Below are 25884 nucleotides of genomic sequence, written 5' to 3'. Positions count from 1 at the left end.
TATCATTAAGGAAGAAATAGCGGGACATCTCGATAGGAATAGTGCAATTAAGCAGACGCAGCATGGATTCATGAAAGGGAAATCTTGTTTAACTAACTTACTGGAATTCTTTGAGGATATAACGAACATGGTGGATAGAGGTGTACCGATGGATGTGGTGTATTTAGATTTCCAAAAGGCATTCGATAAGGTGCCACACAAAAGGTTACTGCAGAAGATAAAGGTACGTGGAGTCAGAGGAAATGTATTAGCATGGATAGAGAATTGGCTGGCGAACAGAAAGCAGAGAGTCGGGATAAATGGGTCCTTTTCCGGTTGGAAATCAGTGGTTAGTGGTGTGCCACAGGGATCAGTGCTGGGACCACAACTGTTTACAATATACATAGATGACCTAGAGGAGGGGACAGAGTGTAGTGCAACAAAATTTGCAGATGACACAAAGATTAGTGGGAAAGCGGGTTGTGTAGAGGACTCAGAGAGGCTGCAAGGAGATTTGGATAGGTTAAGCGAATGGGCTAAGGTTTGGCAGATGGAATACAATGTCGGAAAGTGTGAAGTCATCCACCTTGGGAAAAAAAACAGTAAAAGGGAATATTATTTGAATGGGGAGAAATTACAACATGCTGTGGTGCAGAGGGACCTGGTGGTCCTTGTGCAGTGATTCCCCAAAAAATAGTTTGCAGGTGCAGCAGGTAATCAGGAAGGCAAATGGAATGTTGGCCTTCATTGCGAGAGGGATGGAGTACAAAAGCAGGGAAGTGTTGCTGCAACTGTATAAGGTATTGGTAAGGCCGCACCTGGAGTACTGCGTGCAGTTTTGGTCACCTTACTTAAGGAAGGATATACTAGCTTTGGAAGGGGTACAGAGACGATTCACTAGGCTGATTCCAGAAATGAGGGGGTTACCTTATGATGATAGATTGAGTAGACTGGGTCTTTACTCCTTGGAGTTCAGAAGGATGAGGGGTGATCTTATAGAAACATTTAAAATCATGAAAGGGATAGACAAGATAGAGGCAGAGAGGTTGTTTCCATTGGTGGGGGAGACTAGAACTAGGGGGCACAGCCTCAAAATACGGAGGAGCCAATTTAAAACCGAGTTGAGAAAGAATTTCTTCTCCCAGAGGGTTGTGAATCTGTGGAATTCTCTGCCCAAGGAAGCAGTTGAGGCTGGCTCATTGAATGTTTTCAAGTCAAAGATAGATAGATTTTTAAGCAATAAGGGAATTAAGGGTTACGGGGAGAGGGCGGGTAATTGGAGCTGAGTCCACGACCAGATCAGCCATGATCTTATTGAATGGCGGAGCAGGCTCGAGGGGCTAGATGGCCTACTCCTGTTCCTAATTCTTATGTTCTTATGTTCTTATGTTCTTATGTTGAGCAGAAATGGCTAAATAGTTGAAGTAGTGATCTTCACTTGATCTTTTTACCAAGCTTGGCCAACAAGTTAACAGATGAACTTAATGGAGCACTCTATTGAGCACACTGCTTGAAATAGAAAAAGCTAAGAACCTCAATTATAAAACAACTTGAATGCACCAAAGCTATTCTTCAAACATCCTTTGATTATGTCACCTAACAGCATGATTAAACAGTCACCCTCATTTTGAGATTAGGATCTGTAGGGGGGGTTTCCTTTTACTGACAATTGTACTGGAGTGACAAGACCAGGGGAGGTGAATTGCTTAACTGACTGATGACTGATGTACCATTTCTACATGAAAATGATCAATAAAGAACCATTTTTCAGCTTAATTAGAAAATATTAATGAGAAATGTGCTTTTGTCATACAGTATCTACTATTTTCATTTTACTTCACAATATCTAGTATTACAAATATTGTCAGCCATGCCTCAGTTGATAGTACCCCTGTCTCTGAGTCAAAAAGTTCTGGGTTCAAGTCCCACTCCAGAGACTTGTGCACAAAAATCTAGGCTGACACTCCACTGCAGTGCTGAGGGAATGCTGCATTGTCCGAGGTGCCGTCTTTCGGATGAGACATTAAACCGAGGCCCCGTCTGCCCTCTCAGGTGGATGTAAAAGATCCTATGCCACTATTTCGAAGAAGAGCAAGGGAGTTATCCCCTGTGTCCTGGCTAATATTCATCCCTCAATCAACATAATTAAAAACAGATCATCTGGTCATTATCACATTGCGGTTTGTGGGAGCTGCTGTGCACAAATTGGCTGCTGTGTTTCCTACATTACAACAGTGACTACACTTCAATAAGTACTTCATTGGTTGTACGGCACTTTGGGACATCCGGTGGTCATGAAAGGCACTATATAAATGCAAGTCTTCTTCCTTCTTATATATAAACATACATATTTATAGCATTTAAAACATATTTTTATAGCTGAGGTGGTGTGCACTGCCTTCCAGCTCTGAAACCTGGACTCAAAAGCAGCCCAGAACAAAATTGTTCCATATACAGCACCAATTGGCAATCTCACTGAGACAGGTCTCAGGATGGTTGGTGTTGGAAACAGAAAAATGTCACAATGGTGTAATAGAACAGTAGTTTCAGATCGGTTTGCTCGCAATTCCGACAAATCTTCAGCCCATCTGCTGCTGAAACCCTTAGCCATGCATTTCTCACCTCCAGACTTGACAACTCCAATGGTCCCCTGGTTGGCCTCCCATCCTCCATCAGCTCATCCAAAACTTTGCTCCCTCTATCCTATCCCTCTGTTTCCCACCATTTGTACCCTTTGAGTGCTGGACAAAGAGGCTGCCTTTTGGTTTCCAGGGTTGGATTTTTGGCTTTGATATTTTTGGGGCGGTAATGGCGGCGGGGCAGTAAAATTTGCGCCCGGGAATAGTTTGCACCTCAGTAAGTAACATTGGGCAGCTGGGCCCTGAGTCAGGGGCGCTGCACTCAGGGAGGCATTGTACACCTCTCTTGGGCGCTAGCATGGGAAACTCCTGAGGTAAAGAGCTGGGCCCACAAGTGCTCCGAGAGAAGCCTGAGTGGGGCGGGGGATGGGGGGGGGGGGATTCTTAAAAAAGCCGCAAAAACATTCTCAAAACATCGCCCATGCCACCACAACACAAATCACAAAAAAACTTTAAAGAAAAAACAATCACACTTACCTTCGGAGTCCATTACTTACCTCTCCGCTGTCGGTATCATTGGACCGCCTGATTTCCCAGGCATTCATTGCGGGGCTTGTTTTGGGGTATGCTGGTCGGGTGGGAGTCAAAACTCTGCTGGTGTCACAACAAGGGGCGTTGCACACCGCGCAGCTCTTCCGGGCAGTGTTGCTCTGCGCCACCGCAAAACTGGACCTGAGGATCCCTGCGGGGTGCTGGAGGCTGACTGCCCGCCTAGAAGACCTCACCGATGCCATTGCCACCGCTCTGGGGCGAAAAACAGAGCGGAGAGCCGAAAATTCGCACCCTAGTGTCCAGTATTCAGATGTCAGCAGCGGAGGTGCTGAGGCCCAAATCGATGAGGGACCTGTGTACATCTCCATCCCCATTCTGGCGGCAGTCCAGAGTGGAGGCCAGGAAACCCACATGCTGCATGTAATTGACTCAGGGAAGGGAAATATGGCCAGGTCAGTGGGGAATCTCTGGGATGGGTAGAGTCCTGCCCTGCTGGATATACAGGACTCCACCAGGCAAGGCAGGGTGGAAAGCCGAGGCCCACATGCTACATTTACCCACAAAGCCAATCAGGGAAGCTAGCAATGGCCTTAATGGATACGTGTTACCATCAACACTCCTTTGAAATTAAGTTACAAGGAACCATTAATTTTACCATTTTCTTTTCTGTATTTTATTGCTTTTTTGGTGGAACATTTCTGTTAATAGAATTATGACAACTGTTAAACTTGTTTGGAGTTACTGAGCCTGACTGTACAATGCTGTTGAATTGATACACATGGTGTTTGGGACAGGCTAGATGGAGCACAATGGTCTCTTTGGGTCCTGTACATTCCTTTGTGGAATCAACAGCCTGGGTTTATAGCTGTATCTCTTCTAATGTTAATCCAATTCCCTCACATTGTCAGGCTTTATGGCCTAGAGAATAAACACACATCAGTTTTACTTTAATTATATGGTGATTCATTACAGATGACCCCTTCCCCAAGAGAAATAATTGCGTCCAGGATCAGATTTTGGTATTGATATGGAGCATGTGTATCAGATAACAGGATGAACATTTCTACCACAAATTAATACGAGGTGTTTAACGTAATCAAAATATTATTTTGCTATGAACTGGATTTTCAGGAGACTGCTTTGGACATGAAGTATGGGTGAAAACGAGAACCTCCACCATGACCCATCCTACAGTTTCTTTCCAGTCCAAACCAGCCTGGCAATTATTACACATATAAGGCCACATAATTTGCTTTATTACATATTTTATGGCTCATTTTATAATAGGACAGAAATTCACATGGACTTTTTTAGAATTACAGTACACTCAGTCATCACTTTGTAATGTTAAAGTGTTTATAGTCTTGAGCTGTGTTGCTTTACACTCAACAGTAATTTAGTATTAAAAAAAATGCTAAAGTTGGCCAGTCAATTCAAAGGATACCTTTGGCTTTTCAAGACAGGAAAGGACGTTACAGCAGTTGTTTATTAATGACTGCTGCAGCTTCTTGATAGGTTGTCCAAAAAGGTACACCGATCTATGCTTAATAACAGCAGTTAATAAACACATAAAAATGTTGTCAGTTTGTTTGCATGTACAGGAAAACAGAATACATGCTATTAATTGTCTTCGCCTGCTTTAAAAATCTATACGTTGTATTACACCAACTATGATAGAAAAAGATGCTTTAAGAGTAGATGATCATGTTGCTGTTTTCTTAAAAATATCTACATTTCTAAAACTAGGGAAGTTCTATATTAAAGATAAAAAGGTGGGTGGTGTTGGGGGATGGTTAGACTCACCTGCACAATCCACACTGAAGAGATTAAGAGAGGCAGAGACAGTAGCTTCATCCAGAGAATGTAGGCCCTGCAGCGCCCACCTCACCAACGAGGCCTTGACGCTTTCTGGCAGAAAAGAAAGGAAGTAGATTGGAACATACATCAGGAAGCGAAGTTTGCATAGTACTGGTGTCATAAGCTTGCCTTGTGGTGACTCGGCCATGCGTTCAATTGTTGGAAAAAGTAATACCGCTTTCAGAACCTGTGGAACCAGTGAGAGAAAACTCAAATAAGTAAAGCCTCTGGCACTGTATCAAATTCTGGAAATAGTGCCCTTGTTTCCCCCTTCTTTTGAAGTGAAGTGAGGTTTGTCAGGTACATTAATAACCTTTGCAGATAATTACAGGCTGCCTGAAATGCCTGAACTAGCCGAACTAGTAGCCTGGTAACACTGAAAGCCCATGTCAAATTCCAAAGAAAAATGGTTCATAACTTACTAATTTAGAGAGTATTGTACTGCCACAGGAGACAGTGCACAGAAACACAGGTTAATTCTTTTTATGTCTTCCATATAGCTTTTAACAATATTGCAACCATTTGTACCTTATTTTTTTAAAACAAACACCAGAAAAGTATTTGTTTAATCGATGGAAATCACAGATATGCTTTTCTACATTAATCATGCACTTCCATAATTCAATAATTAATGTTAAGTGAATCTTGCAACTTTGTTCTTTCAATTTTGTTTGCATTCAGTGGGAGGGAGAGAAAGGTTAACCAGGATGCACACACATCAAATAAGCAACACTTTGTGGTATATAGTAATCATTAGCTTGTGGAATATGTTTGTCATGCTTCTTTCTTGGTGAATGAAGACGAAAAGGGCCTGTAAAATTGTTGAAAACGGTAAACGATCGAGAAATAGCTCCAATATCTATCCATTTGTCAATAATATATTGTTTGTATCACTTCCTTCCTGTAGTCCCAGGAAGTAACACTTGCTGTCGCAGCACACTATTTTCCTAATGCCTGGCTGCCACGTGTGCTATCACGTTTAAAGTAAATTTGTCCATAAATACTTACCTTTGAGTCCTCCAATCACCATATTTGCATTTCCAAGGCAGCTACCATTTGGTGTTATACTCCACAACACCATATGCATGATGCTTACTGAAATGGGGGCTTTTGCCTCTTGCAGTACCCCCCAGAATGTTCTCTAGACTATTTTACCTAGGATTACATAGGATATACGACACAGAAACAGGCCATTAAGCCCAACCAGTCCATGCCGATGTTTATGCTCCACTCGAGCCTCCTCCAGTCTTTTCTCATCTAGATCTATCAGCATAACCCTCTATTCCCTTCTCCCTCATTAGCTTGTCCAGCCTCCTCTTAAATGCATCTATGCTATTTGCTTCAACCACTCCTTGTGGTAGCGAGTTCCACATTCTCACCATTCTTTGGGGAAGTAATTTTCTTCTGAATTCCCTATTGGATTTCTTGGTGACTATCTTATATTGATGGCCCCTAGTTATGCTCTTCCTCATAAGTGGAAACCATTCCCACTTATTTTCTATATATTGTTTAAAGTTATTTTTTACAACTCTTTCAAAAAAAGAAGCTGCAATTGAGCCTCTTTATGTGCTGGGTATCTGTGCTGGACTGACCCCTCCTGCTGCCTGTGCTCTTCAAGTGCCTCTTGTTGCCCTCATGTTCCCCAACAATGGTCTGTGGCCCTGGCTGTATTCCTCTCCTGCTCCTCAATGCTGACCTGCAGCCTTGGCCAGATCTCCTCCTGCTCCCCAATACCAGCTTGGGGTCCTGGTTGAATCTTCTCCGCCAACCTGAAAGGACAGAGAAATAGCAACAGAAGAGGAGAGAAAAGTGAAAGAAATAGAGATAGAATTCTGAAGCTGAAAATTGAAACTCGTAGGATCTCGATTTCCACATCACAAGTGGCCACCCACATGAAACAGGCAGGTGCTCAGGCCACCCATCTTAGGACCCTACCCAAGATGGCAGTAGCTGGAATGCCAGCGTTAATGGAGCAGTAAGTGAATTGACACCATTTTTGGGCTGCTAGTACCCCATTTATGCCTGGCGGAGCCACTGAACATTGGCCACAAACTCTTTAAATTGGAAAATTTTCAAGTTAGTGTTTATGGGATTAAGTTTAAGCAGGTACGATTTCCAGAAACTTAACAGAGCAGAGAACTAAAAGTTCACTGAAATGCAGGTTGTCAAGATGACAGATCAAAGTGCTTAGTACAGATTATTTACAGAAATTCACTATCCCAAGCATGTCTGGATTCCAAAGAACCCAGAAAGTGGAGAGACGGAAATGCTTGTCAAATCTGGGGAAAATCACTAAATTATTGAGGTGGCAGGTTGCTTCTTACATATGGAAGATGTGTATGGTCCTTTTTCAAGAACTACATATTCAGTCAAAGAAAACATATAAAATTGGTTAAAATCTGATAAGACATAAATCATTTTATTTCTTATGCATGAAGTGTAAAATGTTCTGAAGGTGCAAATTTTCAAAATAAGTCTAGTATCTGATGAGATGACATCTCATGACATTTCTTTAAGTTTTGGTGACAAAACAATTAAAAACTTAGTGGAATATTTTTAAGTTATTGCAGTCACTCTGAAATGTCTGTATATGAGGAAAACATCCTCTAACCTTCCCACATTACAACCATCACCAGCAGCAATAGAGGACTAAAAATAAAACAATACTTAATTTGAGCAATGAAAGCATCACCAGTGACTACTGGGCTTTTTGACTTGCCAATTTCAAAACTTCGATTAACTATGTCTTTAATCCACATCTAAGAAATATAAGTGACAGACCAACTAAATGGAGTTAAAAAATCTGCAACAAACTGTAAAGCAGAGGCCCTTTTAATCTGCATGTAAAGTATTGTATAACCTACTTGTCAAATGTAACACATATTTTTGATATATATTTGACGTCGTTCGTTACACGCTTTTTTTAAACTTCATTGTGCTGGCACACAAAGCTATTATATGTCAGTTAAAATCCTCTACATTTTTCAAAGATAGCATAATGATATACTTAATGGTGAACTGCAGTCCAATTTGACAGAATGTCACATTAATCAAAATTTCTTTCAGGCTGTTCACAGAAACATACAAACAGCATCACTGAGGTCAAGGCACTTTACTTCACTTACTCAACACCACTCTGCATCAAGAGTATCCTAGTTAGATGACAAACCACACAGGATTTTCTGATGTTTTGCTCCTTTCCCTTCTCCTGGCTTTAATACGAGTTTGGTTCAAGTAACCTAGACCATTTTCAGACATCATTTCACGACATTCCCCAGTTCTTAAGGCCCCAAGTTTCCACATGATTTGCTCCTGATTTTTAGGAGCAACTGGTGTAGAACGGAGTATCTTAGAAATCGGAATTCTCCACATTTAGTTTTCTGCAGTTCCAGTCAGGTAGAACAGTTTCACTTTGGAACAGAATTTTTTTTTCAAAAGGGGGCGTGTCCGGCCACTGACGCCTGATTTCAAAGTTTCCACAGTGAAAACGTACTCCAAACTAACTTAGAATGGAGTAAGTGAAGATTTTTGTACGCTTGAAAAAACCTTGTCTACACTTTAAAAAATCAGGCGCAGGTTACAATTTAGGTGTCGGGAATGAGGTGGGGGTGGGGGGGAGGGGAGAAAGGGAAGTCATTAAATTCTACAATCAATCCTTAGTTATACTTATACAAATATTATACAAATAAATCCAACCTGAATAAAAATTTATAAGCAAAGAAAAGATTAAATAAACCATGTTCCTACCTGTGTGAAAGTGCGTCAGGCAGGCCTTTCAGGCAGCGGTGTGGCGTCAGTGTCTCGACGGCAGCGGCAGGCAGCAAGCAGCCTTTGAGCTGAGCTGCGGTGCTTGAGGCAGGCCTTCATTCCCCGCGAAGATGCAGCACCCGGACGGACTTGAGGCCATTCGGCCATGGGATTGCAGCGGCGTCAGTGGCTGGCCGGCAGCTGAAGAATCAACGCAGGACACACGCAGCTCATTAAGGTTCTTGAGGCCATTCGGCCACGCTTTAGGGGCGGCGTCAGTGGCTGGCCGGCAGCCAAAGATACAGCAGCAGCCTTCGAGCTGTGAGGGGGACTGAGGCCATTTGGACAGGGAGAGGCAGCCACATATATTTAAATTTGCAGAATGGGTGCTGCATTGTCAACACCACGTATTATGCAATGGTTTGCCATCAATTCACTGCATAGGAGAGAATTGATTAGAGCTCACCGCACCAGGAACGTCGTAGCCCATAGGTTGATGGGCGGGAGACCTTACCCACGTCGACAATATCAAACCAGGCACTCGTACCTGGACATGAGCGAGGCTGATTGTGTGAAAAGGCTGCGTTTTCGCAGAGAAGTTGTTACTGAGATCTGTGATATGGTGAGAGCAGATTTGCAGCCCAGAAGCAGAAGGACAACTGCCTTGTCTGTTGAAGTGAAGGTAACAGCTGCATTTTCTTTCTATGCCTCAGGATCGTTTCAGGCTACAACTGGAGATATGTGTGCCATCTCTCAACGTGCAATACATGCCTGCGTTTACCAGGTCACGGCTGCACTTTATGCGCGAAGGAATGACTTCATCAATTTCCCAATGACCGCACAAGCGATCCATGAGAGGGCTGTGGGCTTCTTCAGGATTGCCGGCTTCCCAAAGGTACAGGGCTGCATTGATTGTACCCACATAGCCTTGCGAGCACCCGTGGAGGAATCTGAGCAGTACCGAAATAGGAAAGGTTTCCACTCCATCAATGTGCAGCTCGTGTGTGACGACAAACAGTGCATCATGTCAGTCGATGCGAGATACCCTGGCAGCACCCACGATGCGTTCATCCTACGCGACAGCGTTCTATCTGACATGTTTGAGCAGCAGCCAGAAGGGCAGAGCTGGCTACTGGGAGACAAAGGGTACGGCCTGACCACCTGGCTCATGATGCCCATACGCGTGACACGGACAGAAGCTGACCGTCAATACAACATGGCGCACATTGCGACACGCAGCATCATTGAGAGGACCATTGGCATATTGAAACAGCGATTCCAATGCCTGGACCATTCTGGAGGACAATTGCAATACTCTCCTCAGATTGTCGGTCACTTCACTGTTGTGTGCTGCATGCTTCATAACTTCGCCATCATGAGGCAGCAGGAGCTGGTAGTGGAACCTGAAGACCGACGTGAGGGTCCAGTGCATGATGATAGAATTTTGGAAGACCAGGATGTGGATGATAACGACAATCAGGAAAGCATGCAAGTGCTGATGCCGGAGCACGAGGTCGGAGGAGGGCTGTCCATCGTGCCCCTTTAACGATTGCTCGAGACTTGCGCCAGCAGCTCATCCGTGAACGCTTCAACTGCTGATGCCTGAGGGCTCTGCGACCACTTTTGCATATGGACATGTTTATTTTTTGCAGTTGTTCCTACGTTGTGTTGTGTTAATGGAACATGAAACAGTTTTAATGAAAAAATATTTTATTGAAAAGTTAACGTCACTCTAATAAAATATTTGTTGTATCAAACTATACTTTTTAATATGACTCTTGAAGATCACTTAAAAACTTTAAGATCACTTACAAACTTGTAAAGTTACAAAAGTTACAAAACACTTTCTATGTGAAAAATTTTACACTCTAAGATCACTTACACTTCAAGATCACTTTTTAGATGCAAAATTAAATAATTTACAGAATGTGAGAGCATTTACACTAGAAGATCACTTGAAAACCCTGAGATCACTTATATGTTGTAAAGTTACAAAACTTACAAAACAGTTTCATTGTGAAAAATCTTACACTCTGAAGAACACTTAAACTTCAGGATCACTTTTTAGGTGCAAAATTAAATAAGATACAAAAAAATGTGAGAGCATTTACATTATAAGATCACTTAAAAACCATAAGATCCCTTATAAGTTGTAAAGTTACAAAACTTACAAAACAATTTCAATTTGAAAAACGCTACTACAGCTACATCAAGAACAAGAACAAAAGCAGCAAAGAAAGGCTGCAACCATGTCTCATCCATATCTCAGTGAATGTTCACTTCCTCATGGGGGTGTCATTTGATTGGCTGGGCTGTGTGCCCTTATTGCAGCAGCTGCCTCAACCAGGCCCTCCCTGACGGCCTGTGCCGACACTTGCATGCCCTCCCTGACGGCCTGAGCCGTCGATTGCACTCCCTCGGACATTCCCTCCCTAAGTTCCCGTGTCATTACTGCTATTTCTCCCGTCAGGACCATCAACTCTTCACCTACTGCACTGACGCCACCGATGAGTGATCGGGTAAGCTCATTGGTCTCTATACCCAATGCCACAACCTGAGCCGCATCTGTTGCACGCTGCATCTCAGGAGAGCGTGTCTCCAATCTCCTTCTCCTCTGCCTGGGTCTGCCTCGTGGCACCACTAAACTGGGAGGCGCGGACACGGACGGTGGGATGCTCGGTGTTGCAAGTGGCAGCACTACACAGGGAGGCGCAGGCTGGGACTGTGGGACGCTCTGTGTTCCAGACGGCTGAACTGGAGGGAGAGGCTCCAGCTGGAATGGTGGGATGCTCTGTGTTGCAGACGGCAGAACTAGAGGGAGAGGCTCGGGCTGGAACGGTAGGACGCTCGGTGTTCCAGACGACAGCACTCGAGTGTGAGCCGTAGGCTGGGATGTTGGACGAATGGGTGTAAAGTGCTTCATGATATCAGCAGCAACACTGGGACCCGAAGCGTCGGAATCAAAACCACAGTAGGTGGAACCAGAACCTATGCGAGAGGGAGGCGCAGGCTGGGACGGTAGTGCACTGACTAGAATGCTGCATTATACCAGTAGCACCACTGGGACCCGCAACATCGGAAGCGAAAGCATGGAAGGTGGAACTAAGACCTATGCTAGGGGTTGAAACTCTGATGCCCCTTGATGGGGCTCATAAACATTAAATTGGAAGCTCTCCCCTGCAGACATTTCAGTCATCGCTGCCATCATCCAGTCTGGTTCGTCCGCAGCTGGTTGTACTGGTTCTTGTTCTGTACCCTCAGGATCCTCAGGGTTGGCAGCAGCAGCATCGTCATCATCATCATCATCATCATCATGTTCTGCAAAATACATCAGAACAGTCAAATGCTTAACAGCAAGGGAGGGGGCCGGGTGGGTGGCATGAGTACTCTCACACATAGCAGGCCAGGCAGCAGGTTGATTTAAAGGGCCATGATGCATTTTCAGGACTTACCCTCTTCCTCGCGTGCGGGCCCAGCTTGTGCTGTACTGATTGCTTTACTCCATGTCCGACTCATCATAGCAGCTACCCTTTGTTCCAAGGGTGTCAGTGGATGCAGATTGGGCATGCCTCCTCCTGTCCGAGTTGCCTCCCTTTTGTTGTGGGCCAATTTCTTCTGCAAAGAGTAAAATATAACTTTTTACAGAGTGTGTCAGTCTGCAAGGTGGGACATACAGACAGCCAGGTTACAATTACGATTAAATTAAAAATGGGAAATATTACTTACACTAACTACTTGACCAAGGTCGTGCCATTTCTTTTTACACTGACTTCCAGATATCATGGTGTGCACCACTGCGCAGTAATCTTCTGCAACTTGGTTCCAGCGTTTCTTCATTTCTTTTGGTGGCACTTTTATGCGACCTCTGTTGCTGGTATCTAGCTCCTGCCATCTCTGCTCAATTACGTTGACTAATATCTCCACTTCCTCATGCAAGAAATTCTTTGTTCTTGGTGGACGTTGATCCATTGCACAGTTGAATTGGCACTCTTATTTCTCCGAACACACAGTCCTTAATTTGCAGGCACCGGTTCTGCAAGTTTAGCAGTGAAAAGCTGAACTCACTGATTTCAGCAGGTGATTTATTCAGCAGTGCTGCTAAAAGCACTCCCTCACAAACAGAAATATCAAGAAAATTAAAATACAAGCCTTTGCAGGGGTCCAAGAAAGAAATCTTCACTTTTTCTGCAGCACTTTTAAAAATGGCCGAGTGCCAATGTTTACTTCAGACTGCGCGTGCGCGAACGCTCCAACGCGCACGCACAGGGTTGCCGGCACCAAGAAGCCTCATTTCAATTGTACCCGTCCCCTCCTACTTACAAAATCGGCGCGAGTGGTAGGCTCCGCCCCCTGTGCGCCGCACCAAGCAGACATCGAGCTCCAATGAGCTCGAGAATACCGCACTTTTTTTCCGGCGCCGTTTTTGGCGCGAAAAACAGGTGCCCGGCTCTGAGGTGTGTCTTTTTCGCCACGTGTGGAAACTTGGGGCCTATAAATCTAACAAATAATTTAATGTAGAATCTTTAAAAACAGTCGGTTAAATACTAGTATCTGAGATAAAGTACTCACAATTGGTTTTGCTAATGCAAAGATATCTTTCTTGCTGTTGTTGTATTTCATAAATTAAATATATATATATATATGTGAGAGAGAGAGAGAGAGCAAAATAAATGAGGTGAATGAAGTGTTTAGATTTAAGGCTGTGGAAGTGATTCACTTCAATGAAGCAGCTAGACTTTTGGAATGATAATGTTTTTGGCAGAAGAGAAATGACTGATGTGCTGGAGGCCACAGAATATTCATTATGGGAGTGCAATTCAGATTTGTTGGTTAGAACAACAATTCTGTTAGAAAATGGTTCATCGCTGACAGGCAAAAACCCTCACATAAAGATGCACTTCACTGTGATGGTCAGGAAATCATTTCCATGGCTGTTTCATTGCCAAAGGATGTCGAATGAGAAGGTAGTTGAACCTTAGCAGGCTGAAGGAAGGACAAGGTGGCAAAGAGGTGAGAGGTGCTGATTGCCTTAATTTGTACAGATAGTTTGGGACATCTTTGCTATATTAACAGAAATTCAGCCAAAGATAACCAATGAAACAAACCCCTTAGTATATGAACTGGATACTGTCATCCCAATTTGCACTTCTCAAATCTTCCAAAAGGTGAATTAATGAACATTTCAGTGAGGTGGGAACAAATATAAATAAACAATCTAACTTATTTTACAAAAAATAAGTGGAGCAATAAGCATAACAATTACAATGAGTTGCAGCTTACTTCATAATACTCCTTGTAACATGGAAAATAACAAAAATATGACACATTGTCTCTATTATTGGGCTCAATTTAACTTTTCTGGCCTGTACTCCCTCTGAATTTAGTCAGCACTACCTTAAGGGCACTCTCACTCTCTGTCTGTTTCCGTGATCAGATCTTTCAAACCGAATCAGACAATGTTTTTTTTAGACCTCCTTTGTTTCCTAGCTGGACAGGAAACTAAGTACTTGACCACTGACCCTCTCCCAGCTCTCTGTGTGCAGGGATTGGCAAGTCATAGATACTATCCCTCTCGAGTGTGGATTCCCTGCAACTTGCCCCACTGGCTGCACTGAATGGAGCCATCCTAACATAATGGGCATGGATATTTACAGGGATGTCTAAAAGACTCACGTTGTTTCAAGTTGAAGCAGAATGCAGGCAGCACCACTTCACCAACCAGTTCGTCTAGACCTAATGCACATTCATCAGTATGCAGCTGCTCTGCAGATTTAATCCTTAGTGAGCTAAATTTAACTTAATAGCAATGTTTTAATATAAATTACCTAAAGTCCTTTTAAGTTAAATTGTCAAAAATCCAGAAATGTGAAAACTAGGTTATTTTATTTATTATTGTTCCATTGTGCTGATATACATTTTTATAGGGGTATTTTTATAGGGATATTTTTGTGGCCTCAGTGAGGTGTCTTGCCCACCAGGAGCAAACATCAGAAATCCAGTCATTAATTAAAAAGTCCAATATGTGCTCCCTGCTGAAACCGTAAAGTTGGAAAATGACCTTTTACATTGCATCAACAAAACAGCCATGATATTTGCTGGGGTGGGATTTCCGAGTGGTGGAGAGCAGTTCTGGTCAGCAAACCCAAAAGAGTGGGTTTTCCTGAATGTCATGGAGTTTTAACTCCACAACCCATGTGTTTTTTTTAAACAGGTTCTCCACCCAGAATCCAGCCTGATTGACAGGCTTAGATATCTGTCAGGCGGGAAATGCTGCAGAAGAGGCTGAAACCCCGGAGCTTTTTAGTGCTGTTGGAAGTAGGGATCAAGGGGGAGAGAGGGGGGTACAGCAGATTTGGAGGGTTGCGGATGATTGCGGGAGGTGGAGGAGAGATCAGAGGCAGAGATGGGAGGCGGGGGGGGGGGGGGCGGAGAGGGCTTGGGGTAGATCAGTGGTAGGGCAGTCGGGAAGAGATTGGGAGGGGTCGGGAGAAATCAGAGGCAGAGTTGGAGATAGCAGGGAGAGATAGGGGAAGTTGTGGGAGCCAGAGATGACGGGGTTGGTGATTGTGTAGGGGGGGTCTGATATCGGGAGGTGTTGGTGATTATAGGGGTGTCAAGGGGTGTTTGTGGAGGTGTGGGGATGGCGGGCATACGGTTAAGTTTGTTGGACCGGGAGGAAACACTCTTGCTCCTCCTGGCCCACAAGCAGTGCTGTAAAGACACTTACATAATGGTTCTGACTCTTCTCGTCTCCTTTTACCTGCCGTGTTTCCTGATGCCCCGGGAAACTCGGCTGACAGTGGTTAAAAATGGAACACTGTTAAAATGAAAGCACACAGCCTCCTTAACAGATTTCAACGATCAACCTGCCTCCTGGGAGCGGGCTTGTCACCTGCCCCTTGTCCTTTCTCCATTAAAACCGGAAGTGGGCGGGTTCGAGGCGGATTGGTTCTTGTTTCAGATTTTTAACATTTAACTTTCTACCTGACCCAAACCCACCTGTTTTTGTGTGGCGATACAAAGCAATGCCATATTTGAACTCCTGATTCTTTTCCCCCTTCTTCATTGATTAGATCAGTGCATATCCACATTTTTTATGGGTGCCCACTAAAACAAGTGATCCTCAATGCAATATGGCAAGCATTGCATGAGCATTTTACTGTTTTTTCAGCTCTGCATGGATCAGAGGCCAGCAAAGTATAACATAAAAAAACATAGAGGGTAGAAATTCTGTCCGCTTGGGAGGGTTCCCCCAGGAATGAATGGGGGGAATTTTTGGGGGTCAGCATTTTCTGTTTGTTTACTATTCTGAGTAGAAATAGATCCTTAAACTAATGATGTCAATTGTGACCTTTGCTCAAGGCTCAAAACACAAACAAACCTTACCATATAAGAGTGCATTAGTTTCATTTCGAATTTACAAGCACCACGGTACGTTTAGCCAGTCAGTAGCTGAACCATTCAGATCCAGCTTGATCCCTGGGATGTGCTGAGTTAGCTAACTTCAGACAGGGCAAGGGTTGGGGTACTGCAATAGGCTTCTTGGCTGAGGTACCAAATGGGAAACCAGTGCTTGTAGAACCATACCCCAGCAAGGAGTTAATGTTTTTAAGAGGGGAGGAAGGATAATGATTTAATTTATTTTTTACAAATGATGATGGTAACATTCTAAGATTGATAGATTTCTGTTAGGTAAGAGTATCAAGGGATATGGAGCTAAGGCATGTAAATGGAGTCAAGGCACAGATCAGCCACGATCTAATTGGATGACGGAGCAGGCTCAAGGGGCTGAATGGCCTACTCATATTCCTATGTTCTCTCTAATCCATGAAAGAAAACACAAAATATTAAAATCTGATTCCATATGTATATAACTAAAATCAGGGTAAATCAGAATTAAAAAATAAAGAGTAGCACAATGCCAGTACTCAAATAATCTCTGGGAAGCACTTGAGTGCCACTCGCCAATTAAATTTGTCTAATCTTTGGTTTGTCAATCTGCACACATAAACATTTGAAACAGTCTGTTTTTGATACATAACAGTAATTGAAACCACAATTCTATTTGGGTGGCAGAAATGTAAACAGCACAGGAACTACTCCTCAGCTTTCAAGGAGCATAGGGACCCCAACTATTTACAATCTATATTAACGACTTGGAAGAAGGGACTGAGTGTAGCGTGGCCAAGTTTGCTGACAATACAAAGATGGAAGGAAAAGCAATGTGTGAGGAGGACACAAAAAATCTGCAAAAGGACATAGACAGGCTAAATGAGTGGACAAAAATTTGGCAGATGGACTATAATGTTGGAAAGTGTGAGGTCATGCACTTTGGCAGAAAAAAATCAAACAGCAAGTTATTATTTAAGTGGAGAACGATTGCAAAGTGCCGCAGTACAGCGGGACCTGGGGGTACTTGTGCATGAAACACAAAAGGATAGTATACAGTTACAACAAGTGATCAGGAAGGGCAATGGTACCTTGGCCTTTATTGCAAAGGGGATGGAGTATAAAAGCAGGGAAGTCTAACCACAGCTATATAAGGTATTGATGAGGTCACACCTGGAATACTGCGTACAGTTTTGGTTTCCATACTTACGAAAGGATATAGTTGCTTTGGTGTAGTTCAGAGAAGGTTCACTAGGTTGATTCCGGGGATGAGGGGATTGACTTATGAGGAATGGTTGAGTAGGTTGGGCCTCTACTCATTGGAATTCAGAAGAATGAGAGGTGGTCTTATCGAAACGTGTAAGATTATGACGGGGCTTGACAAGATGGATGTAGAGAGGATGTTTCCACTGATGGGGGAGACTAGAACTACAGAGCATGATCTTAGAATAAGGGGCTGCCCATTTAAAACAGAGATGAGGCGAAATTTCTTCTCTCAGAGGTTGTAAATCTGTGAAATTTGCTGCCTCAGAAAGCTGTGGAAGCTGGGACATTGAATAAATTGAAGACAGAAATAGACAGTTTCTTAAACGATAAGGGGATAAGGGGTTATGGGGAGCGGGCGGGGAAGTGGAGCTGAGTCCATGATCAGATCAGCCATGATTTTATTAAATGTCGGAGCAGGCTCGAGGGACCGTATGGCCTACTCCTGTTCCTATTTCTTATGGTCTGATTTTGAATTTGGGTGATTAACTAGGCGATATCGATTCAGTTGCCTACTACGCACCTTTCCCAATTTTCATTTGCACTGACCTTCGTGCCGTGGTATAAGTAATACAGTTTTGAATCACAATGAATGTGTAATTTTAGTTGGAATAGCTAGAATAGCTTTGTTCAATTTTACTGATGGGAATTATACCAAATGTTGTCACTAGGTGGAACAAAGAGCAATTATATTTTTATATTGGTCGCTGCGTTCAATAAGGTTTTCTACTCTTTTAAAATGGAAGACAAGTCTGCCATGTGTATGTTTGCTCTAATGTTATTAGAAATAAAGGAAATATAGTTGACGAGTATACTTCAGGGGCTCCAAACATTAGCTAACAGTAAATTCAGCACAACATTCTGTTTCACCACTAGTATCTGATAATGATCTGGCTGGTTAGGTGAGAACAAAACAAAAAACAACTAATAACTGATACGTCCTTACTACACAGTATAAATGCACACGAGGCCCATGCTTGAGAGGTCAGTCTGTGACCTGTCCTTTATTCCTTAGCACTCAAGTGATGAAGGTGGGTGGAGCTTCCCCTTTTATACCTGAAGGTCCAGGTTAGGAGTGTCTCCCACCTAGTGGTCAGTGTTCTCACGGTGTACAACTTAGGTCAATTTATACATGGGTTACAATGCTGGTTGAATACATGATATCACCTCCCCCCCAAAGTCTTATTGGGATCACAGGTTGAGTCTCTCTGGTGGTTTACGCTCCCTTGTAGAGCGCCTGAGTTGGGGCTCCGGTTGTTGGGCGCTGGCCTGAGTGTCTGCTGTTTGCAGTGCCTCAGGCCTGTCCGGACTGCCCACAGTGACTGGGCTCTCCTCCCTTTGGTTCCGGTGTTCGGTCACCTGTGGTGGAGTGAACTCTATATCGTGTTCTTCCTCTGCTTCTTCTATGGGGTTGCTGAACCTCCTTTTTGTTTGATCCACATGTTACGGCAGATTTGTCCATTGGTAAGTTTAATGACCAGAATCCTACTTCCCTCTTTGGCAACCACAGTGCCTGCGAGCCATTTGGGCCCTGCAGCGTAGTTGAGGACAAAAACAGGATCATTTACATCAATACATCGCGCCCTCGCATTCCTGTCATGGTAGTGATATTGTGACTGGCGCCTGCTCTCGACAATTTCTTTCATGGTGGGGTGTATAAGGGATAATCGGGTTTTGAGCGTCCTTTTCATTAGTAGCTCTGCGGGTGGAACTTCTGTGAGCGAGTGTGGTCGGGATCTATAGGCCAACAGGAGGCGTGATAAGCGGGTTTGTAGGGAACCCCCTTGGAATCTGAACATCCCCTGTTTGATTATCTGCACTGCTCATTCTGTCTGGCCGTTTGAAGGGGGCTTCCCTGGGCGCATGGCCCAGCTGGGCACACGTGTTGCACCTGCGAACACAAAGTTCCAGATCTGCGTCTATCCCTGGCCACCAAACGTGTGACCTGGCAATTGCCTTCATCGTGACAATGCCGTTCTAACATGGTTAATTCCATTGCCTGCCATGAAGTCCTGGAATTCAGTGCTTGTGAAGCATGGGCCATTGTCGCTGACCAAGATGTCCGGTAGACCGTGGGCGGCGAACATTGCCCGTAGACTTTCTACCGTGGCAGAGGATGTGCTTGAATTTAAAAAGTCACACTCGATCCATTTGGAGTAGGCGTCTACGACAACCAAAAACATTTTCCCCATGAAAGGACCTGCGTAGTCCACATGGATGCGTGACCAAGGCTTGGCGGGCCATGGCCAGGGGCTAAGGGGGGCTTCCCTGGGCGCATGGCCCAGCTGGGCACACGTGTTACACCTGCGAACACAAAGTTCCAGATCTGCGTCTATCCCTGGCCACCAAACGTGTGACCTGGCAATTGCCTTCATCGTGACAATGCCCAGGTGCCCATTGTGGAGTTCTCTGATGAACACCTCTCTGCCCATCTGGGGCATGACTACGCGGTTTCCCCACAGTAGGCAATCGGCCTGAATCGAGAGTTCATCCTTGCGCCTGTGAAATGGTTTACATTTCTCAGGGCATGCCTTGTACGTGGCTGCCCAGTCCCCATTCAGGACACATTTCTTGACTAGAGACAATAGCGGGTCTCTATTTGTCTAGACTTTAATCTGACGGGCTGTCACGGGTGAGCCTTCGCTTCCGAAAGCTTCAACAGCCATGACCATCTCAGCACCATGCTCGGTAGCCCCCTCAGTGGTGGCTAGTGGAAGCCTGCTGAGTGCATCGGCGCAGTTTTCGGTGCCCGGTCTGTGCCGAATTGTGTAGTAATAGGCAGCTAACGTGAGTGCCCACCTCTGTATGCGGGCCGATGCGTTTGCATTTATGGCCTTGTTGTCGGCCAAAAGGGGGGTTTGTGATCTGTCTCCAGCTCAAATTTCCTGCCAAACAGGTACTGGTGCATTTTCTTTACCGCATAAACACATGCGAGCGCCTCCTTTTCTACCATCCCGTAGCCCCTTTATGCCTGGGACAGACTCCTGGAGGCATAAGCTACCGGCTGTAACTGACCCTTGGCATTGACATGCTGCAACACACACCCGACACCATAGGACGACGCATCGCACGTTAACACAAGTTTCTTACATGGGTCATATAGCGTTAACAGATTGTTGGAACATAACAAATTGCGTGCTCTATTAAAAGCCCTTTCCTGGCTGTCCCCCCCCAGACCCATTCGCGACCTTTGCGTAGGAGCACATGTAGCGGCTCTAGCAGCGTACTCAATTTGGGAAGAAAGTTACCAAAATAGTTCAGGAGCCCCAGGAACGAACACAGCTCCGTCGTGTTACGGGGTCTGGGTGCTCTCTGGATCGCTTCCGTCTTGGATGCAGTAGGGCTGATCCCGTCTGCTGCTACCCTCATCCCCAGGAATTCTACCTCTGGAGCTAGGAAGACGCACTTCGCCTTTTTCAGTCGCAGACCTACCCGGTCCAGTCTGCGTAGCACCTCCTCCAGGTTGTGGAGGTGTTCTTCAGTATCGTAACCCATAATGAGGATGTCGTCCTGAAAAACTACCGTCCCTGGAATCGACTTGAGGAGGCTTTCCATATTTCGTTGGGGGATCGCGGCGGCCGAGCGAATCCCGAACGGACATCTGTTGTACTCAAACAACCCCTTGTGTGTCGTGATAGTGGTCAGCTTCTTCGACTCACTCGCCAGCTCCTGGATCATGTAAGCTGAGGTCAGGTCCAATTTTGAAAAAAGTTTGCCACCGGATAGCGTCGCAAAGAGGTCCTCCGCTCTCGGTAGCGGGTACTGGTCTTGGAGTGATACCTGATTGATGGTGGCCTTGTAATCGCCACATATCCTGACCGACCCATCCGCCTTGAGCACCGGCACAATCGGGCTCGCCCAGTCACTGAATTCGACTGGCGAGATGATGCCTTCCCTCAACAGGCGGTCCAATTCGCTTTCTGTCTTTTCCCGCATCACGTACGGCACCGCTCTGGCCTTGTGGTGTACTGGTCTGGCGTCCGGGTTTATGTGAATCACTACCTTGGCCCCCATGAAAGTGCCAATGCCGGGTTGAAATAATGAGTCAAATTTGTCCAGGACCTGTGAGCATGATACTCGCTCCACAGAGGAAATTGTATTGACATCGCCCCATTTCCAGTTCATGACAGCAAGCCAACTCCTCCCCAGTAGTGTGGGACCGTCCCCTGGGACAATCCAGAGTGGCAACCTGTTCTCCGAATCTTTGTGGGTCACGACTACCGTGGCGCTGCCTAGCACCGTAATGATCTGCTTTGTGTAAGTCCGTAGCTGTGCGTCAATCGGCGATAATTTTGGCCTCCTGGCCTTGGATGCCCACAACTTTTCGAACTGTTTCATACCCATCAGGGACTGGCTGGCACCCGTGTCTAACTCCATTGATACTGGGATGCCATTGAGGAGCACTTTCATCATTATCGGTGACGTCCTGGTGTATGAACTGTATACATGCTCCACATGAACTCGCTGAACTTCAGCTTCCAGCGATTTCCCCCAGTGTCCATTTCTGCAATTTCTGCAGGTATTTTGCTCATCTCTGCAAACTCCGGCTGAATGTATGCCTCCACGCCTCCAGCATGAGTTGCGGTTTGAAACAAAAGGTCCCTTGCCAGTTGATCGTCCCTGACTGCCCCTGTTATTGTCCTTGAGTGCACCATTAACAGGTGTTGATGGCCCCATTACTGGCCGCATTGTCCCTTGCAATGGCGTGAATCGCTGTTCAGCTTGCCATTGTCTCTGTCGAACTCCCCCTCTGGGTTCGACTACATGTTGGGGCATGCCTGACTGCCCTTGTCTGCCTGGAGAACTTTGTGCTGCTTTAACAATGTTGAATCTCTGTCCCAACCATTCCTTAACACAGTACCTCTCATCTGTTCTGCTAGTGGCCATGCTCGCATGGTTTAAATCCCAGTTTCTTGTCGCCATTGATACGTCCTTACTACACAGTATAAATGCACACGAGGCCCATGCTTGAGAGAAGGTCAGTCTGTGACCTGTCCTTTATTCCTTAGCACTCAAGTGATGAAGGTGGGTGGAGCTTCCCCTTTTATACCTGAAAGTCCAGGTTAGGAGTGTCTCCCACCTAGTGGTCAGTGTTCTCACGGTGTAAAACTTAGGTCAGTTTATACATGGGTTACAATACTGGTTGAATACATGACAATAACCATATTCTGTTTGGTGTTGTTTAGTATTGCATCTCACATTCAATATCATAATTGAGTGGTTTCAAGACACAAGGACAATAGGAACTACAATATTTATGTACAGCTTTAAAAAAATACTCTACCGATTTGACTCACGTCCAACCGCAAATATTTCTACGAAAGTGTCATATATGTAGACCATGTCGGTTCAGAGACTAAGTGTGTAAAGGCTGCAGCACAAAAGGCCACCTCCAGCGAATGTGCAAAAGAGCTGTGACTCACCACTTTGAAGAGGAGTCAGCAGATGGCTGTGAATCCAGCACGGATTACGAGGAGATGGCTAGAGAGGCAGCTCAGTCCCAGGACGAAGTGTATGGAGTATATACCTGCACCACAGATTGTCCTCCAGTGATAATGGAAGTCGATATAAATGGCATTCCAGTCTTCATGGAAGTGGACACGGGGGCGAGTCAGTCAGTAATGAGCCAGGAAGCCTTTGAGAGGCTATGGAACGATCAAGCTGAACGACCCAAGCTGGTCCCGGTTCAGGCAAAGCTGCTCACCTACACCAAGGAACTGATATCAGTTGTTGGGGTGCGGATGTAAGTGTAGCCCATGATGGCGCGGTGCACAATTTACCATTGTGGATTGTTTCAGGTGATGGACCAACACTACTGGGAAGAAGATAGATGGGGAAGATTCATTGAAACTGGGAAGACTTAATCCCTCCAGCGATCGACGTCCCCCGTGCTCGGAGGCAGAGCAAGCCCCCACCTTCGGTTGGACCAGGCACCGGAGAGCAGATCCACGCAGCCCCCGAGGCACAGACCACTCATCACGACTGCGTGGCGATGATCCGGCCGAGACGACCTGAACGCACCTTCCCGGTTTCAGTGGCAGGGCTCCTGGGGAGGAAGATTGGATCCGAGGACGCCTTCCCAGCTTCAGTGGCAGAATCCTGGGAAAGAAGATCGTGGCAGTCAACATCATGGACAGGGAAAAGATGGCAGCCAAACAACGACGTGCAGCGATAATGGAGCAACGACACGTGGTTCCACGCAGGGAAGATGATTGGGGTAAATGTAGTAAGGCCATTTTAAAGGAGGCCAGCAGCCTGCCATTTTTGAATAAATTGCTTGAAATTGGTAACCAATGTAAAAGTCCAGCTGTAACGAGCAAAATGTTGTTGAGCGATGTCGGGTGCAAATTGCAATCAGCCAATGTAGCGGGCGAACATCTAACGGTCGTATATACTCCAGCGGGCTACCCAATGCTGTAGCCTGCGTCCCCGGGACCAGAACAATTATCATACAGTGTCCCCACAGCTAACAGAAGTAGACAAGCCGCAGAGTAAACGATCCCCGGAGAGCAGAGGCACTAGTAGCGATATCCTGCCTCAGATTGGTTTAACATTGCAGGCACCCGATGGCATGAACCGCCACGGGCCAGAAACAGTAAACTGCGCCTGTGCTCGCAGTCGGCTACCATCGCCTACCACCCGGGTGGAAAAGGCGCAGTCCACAAACCCACTCACCAGCACGGCAATGCCCAAGAGCGAAGGGTCACCCGCAACAGCTCCTCCAAACAGGACCTGGATCAGCCAGGATCCCAAGTTAGAGAGTGCTCACAACGGTGCCCTCAAGAAAAGCCAGTCAGCAGTCCCCTGCGAACTGCTAGATAAGACGAGGCAGCCCCACCGTCGCTTAGACGAAACGCTCACTTGCTCAGACCGCTTCCCAGGGAGCAGCAGCGACACTGTGCAAACAAAAAGGATAGGGAGGTCACAGATACATCAGCTGTCTTTGAGCCTGCTTGACACTAGGAGTAACGGCAAGAGCCCTGAGCTCCGGCAACTCAAGCAAAATGAACTCACAGACCCACTAGCATGGGGCGCTGCGCCACCACCAGACGACCCGGATCTCATCCAGCCGTGCTGGAACTAGACTGTTCTTGTGTACCTGTACTGATATAGCTGTACTGATCATATAAATGTATCACACCAAAAGAAATGCAACTGTAATCCACCCAACAAATGTACCAAGATGTAAACATAAAACCCATGTGATGAACTTGAATGCAACTTGCATGTAACGGGCCATTATCATGTCGTGGGGGGGGGGGGCGGGGAGAATGGAGTAGTCATGGACTCACAGCCAGAAACCACTAGGACCTCTACAGGCAACAAATCTCACTACCAACCCACCCAAGCTACAAACGACCTTCCAATGGTCAACCAGGAAGTGCAAAGCACAGGTCACTGTCAATGTACGAGTCAGTTTGCATTAAAGACTTGGGGGGGAAGTGATGTCATGTATGTAGACCATGTATACCAACTGTATAGTCACATAAGGTGTGCCACCAGGGGGCACTGCGGTGGGAGACCTGAGGATCACTTGCATAGGTGTGCAGGGCCCAGTATAAAAGGCTGCCCACCATGCTTGTGCCTCACTTTGGAGTTACAATAAATGGGACTAAGGTCACAACAGCTCAAGTACAATACTAGACCTCATGGAGTCATTCATAAGAGTATTAATGATATAACAGAAAGTACCTGTTGTTCCCGGCGTTTCGGAGACCTCTGATCCTGGGCCTCTATGCGAAGACCTGTGTAGAAACCCACGTATCCCAGCAGCGTATGCGCTTCGTACACATCACTGGGATCATGTGGTACCGGCCCAGCCTGTCAGAGATGGGGTATTCCCATTCATACTTATGGTGATTCCAATTACCATGTATATGAATGGGAATACCTCCCAAAACACACAAGCACTTAAGATAAATTAAAAAAACATCACATATTTAAAATTCATCAAAATGGAGTTTAATTATAATTATTTAAAACAAAAAAATAATTTTGTGAAAAATAAATTTACATATTTTAAGCGGTCTAAATATAAACTTACCTTATTTAATAGGATTTTAAATGTTTAAATTATTGAAAGAAAATTATTGTGTGCTTTAAAAGTCTTACGCTGATAAAAGCAGGCCTTATGCCCGCTTTTATCATCGTAAGAATTTGAAAGACATTTGCTGGGCAGGAATGGGCAAATAGCCCAACTGTCCACCCGCGGAGGCCCTTCAGTTTCGGAGGCATGCGGTCTGTCAAGAGAATGCTCGACAGATCGCAGGTTTCGGGTTTAGGCACATGCATTTTGCATAAACCCGGAACTTGTGGGGACCCCACGGGCGTGTCGCCCTCGTACGCGCCCGTGGGGAGCGCGAATCAGGTCCAATAACTTCGCTCTCAAGACTTCCCAGCTGCTCATCATGGAATTCACCTCTAAGTGTACAATACTGCCGGGAGTAGACATTTTATGATATTTAATCACAGATATGAACACAACTATTACTATTAAACAGGAAGCTCTTATTGCTCT

At 45.3% G+C, this 25884-nt stretch overlaps 1 protein-coding gene across 4 annotated transcripts in view; it reads right to left on the bottom strand.

Moving 5' to 3' along the window:
• Positions 1-25884, bottom strand: part of ldah (lipid droplet associated hydrolase) — a 414051-nt gene that overhangs the window by 64048 nt on the left and 324119 nt on the right. For all 4 annotated transcript variants that reach the window (XM_070885075.1, XM_070885076.1, XM_070885078.1 and 1 more), the window contains one exon: positions 4914-5154. In XM_070885075.1, the coding sequence (XP_070741176.1) occupies positions 4914-5154 (241 nt within the window). The remainder of the gene's footprint in view (positions 1-4913; positions 5155-25884) is intronic.

The sequence above is a fragment of the Pristiophorus japonicus genome, chromosome 7 (genome assembly GCF_044704955.1).
Source record: "Pristiophorus japonicus isolate sPriJap1 chromosome 7, sPriJap1.hap1, whole genome shotgun sequence".
Classification (NCBI taxonomy): Eukaryota; Metazoa; Chordata; class Chondrichthyes; family Pristiophoridae; genus Pristiophorus; species Pristiophorus japonicus.
The sequence above is the reverse complement of the archived record's forward strand: the minus strand, read 5'-3'. Positions and strand labels throughout refer to the sequence as shown.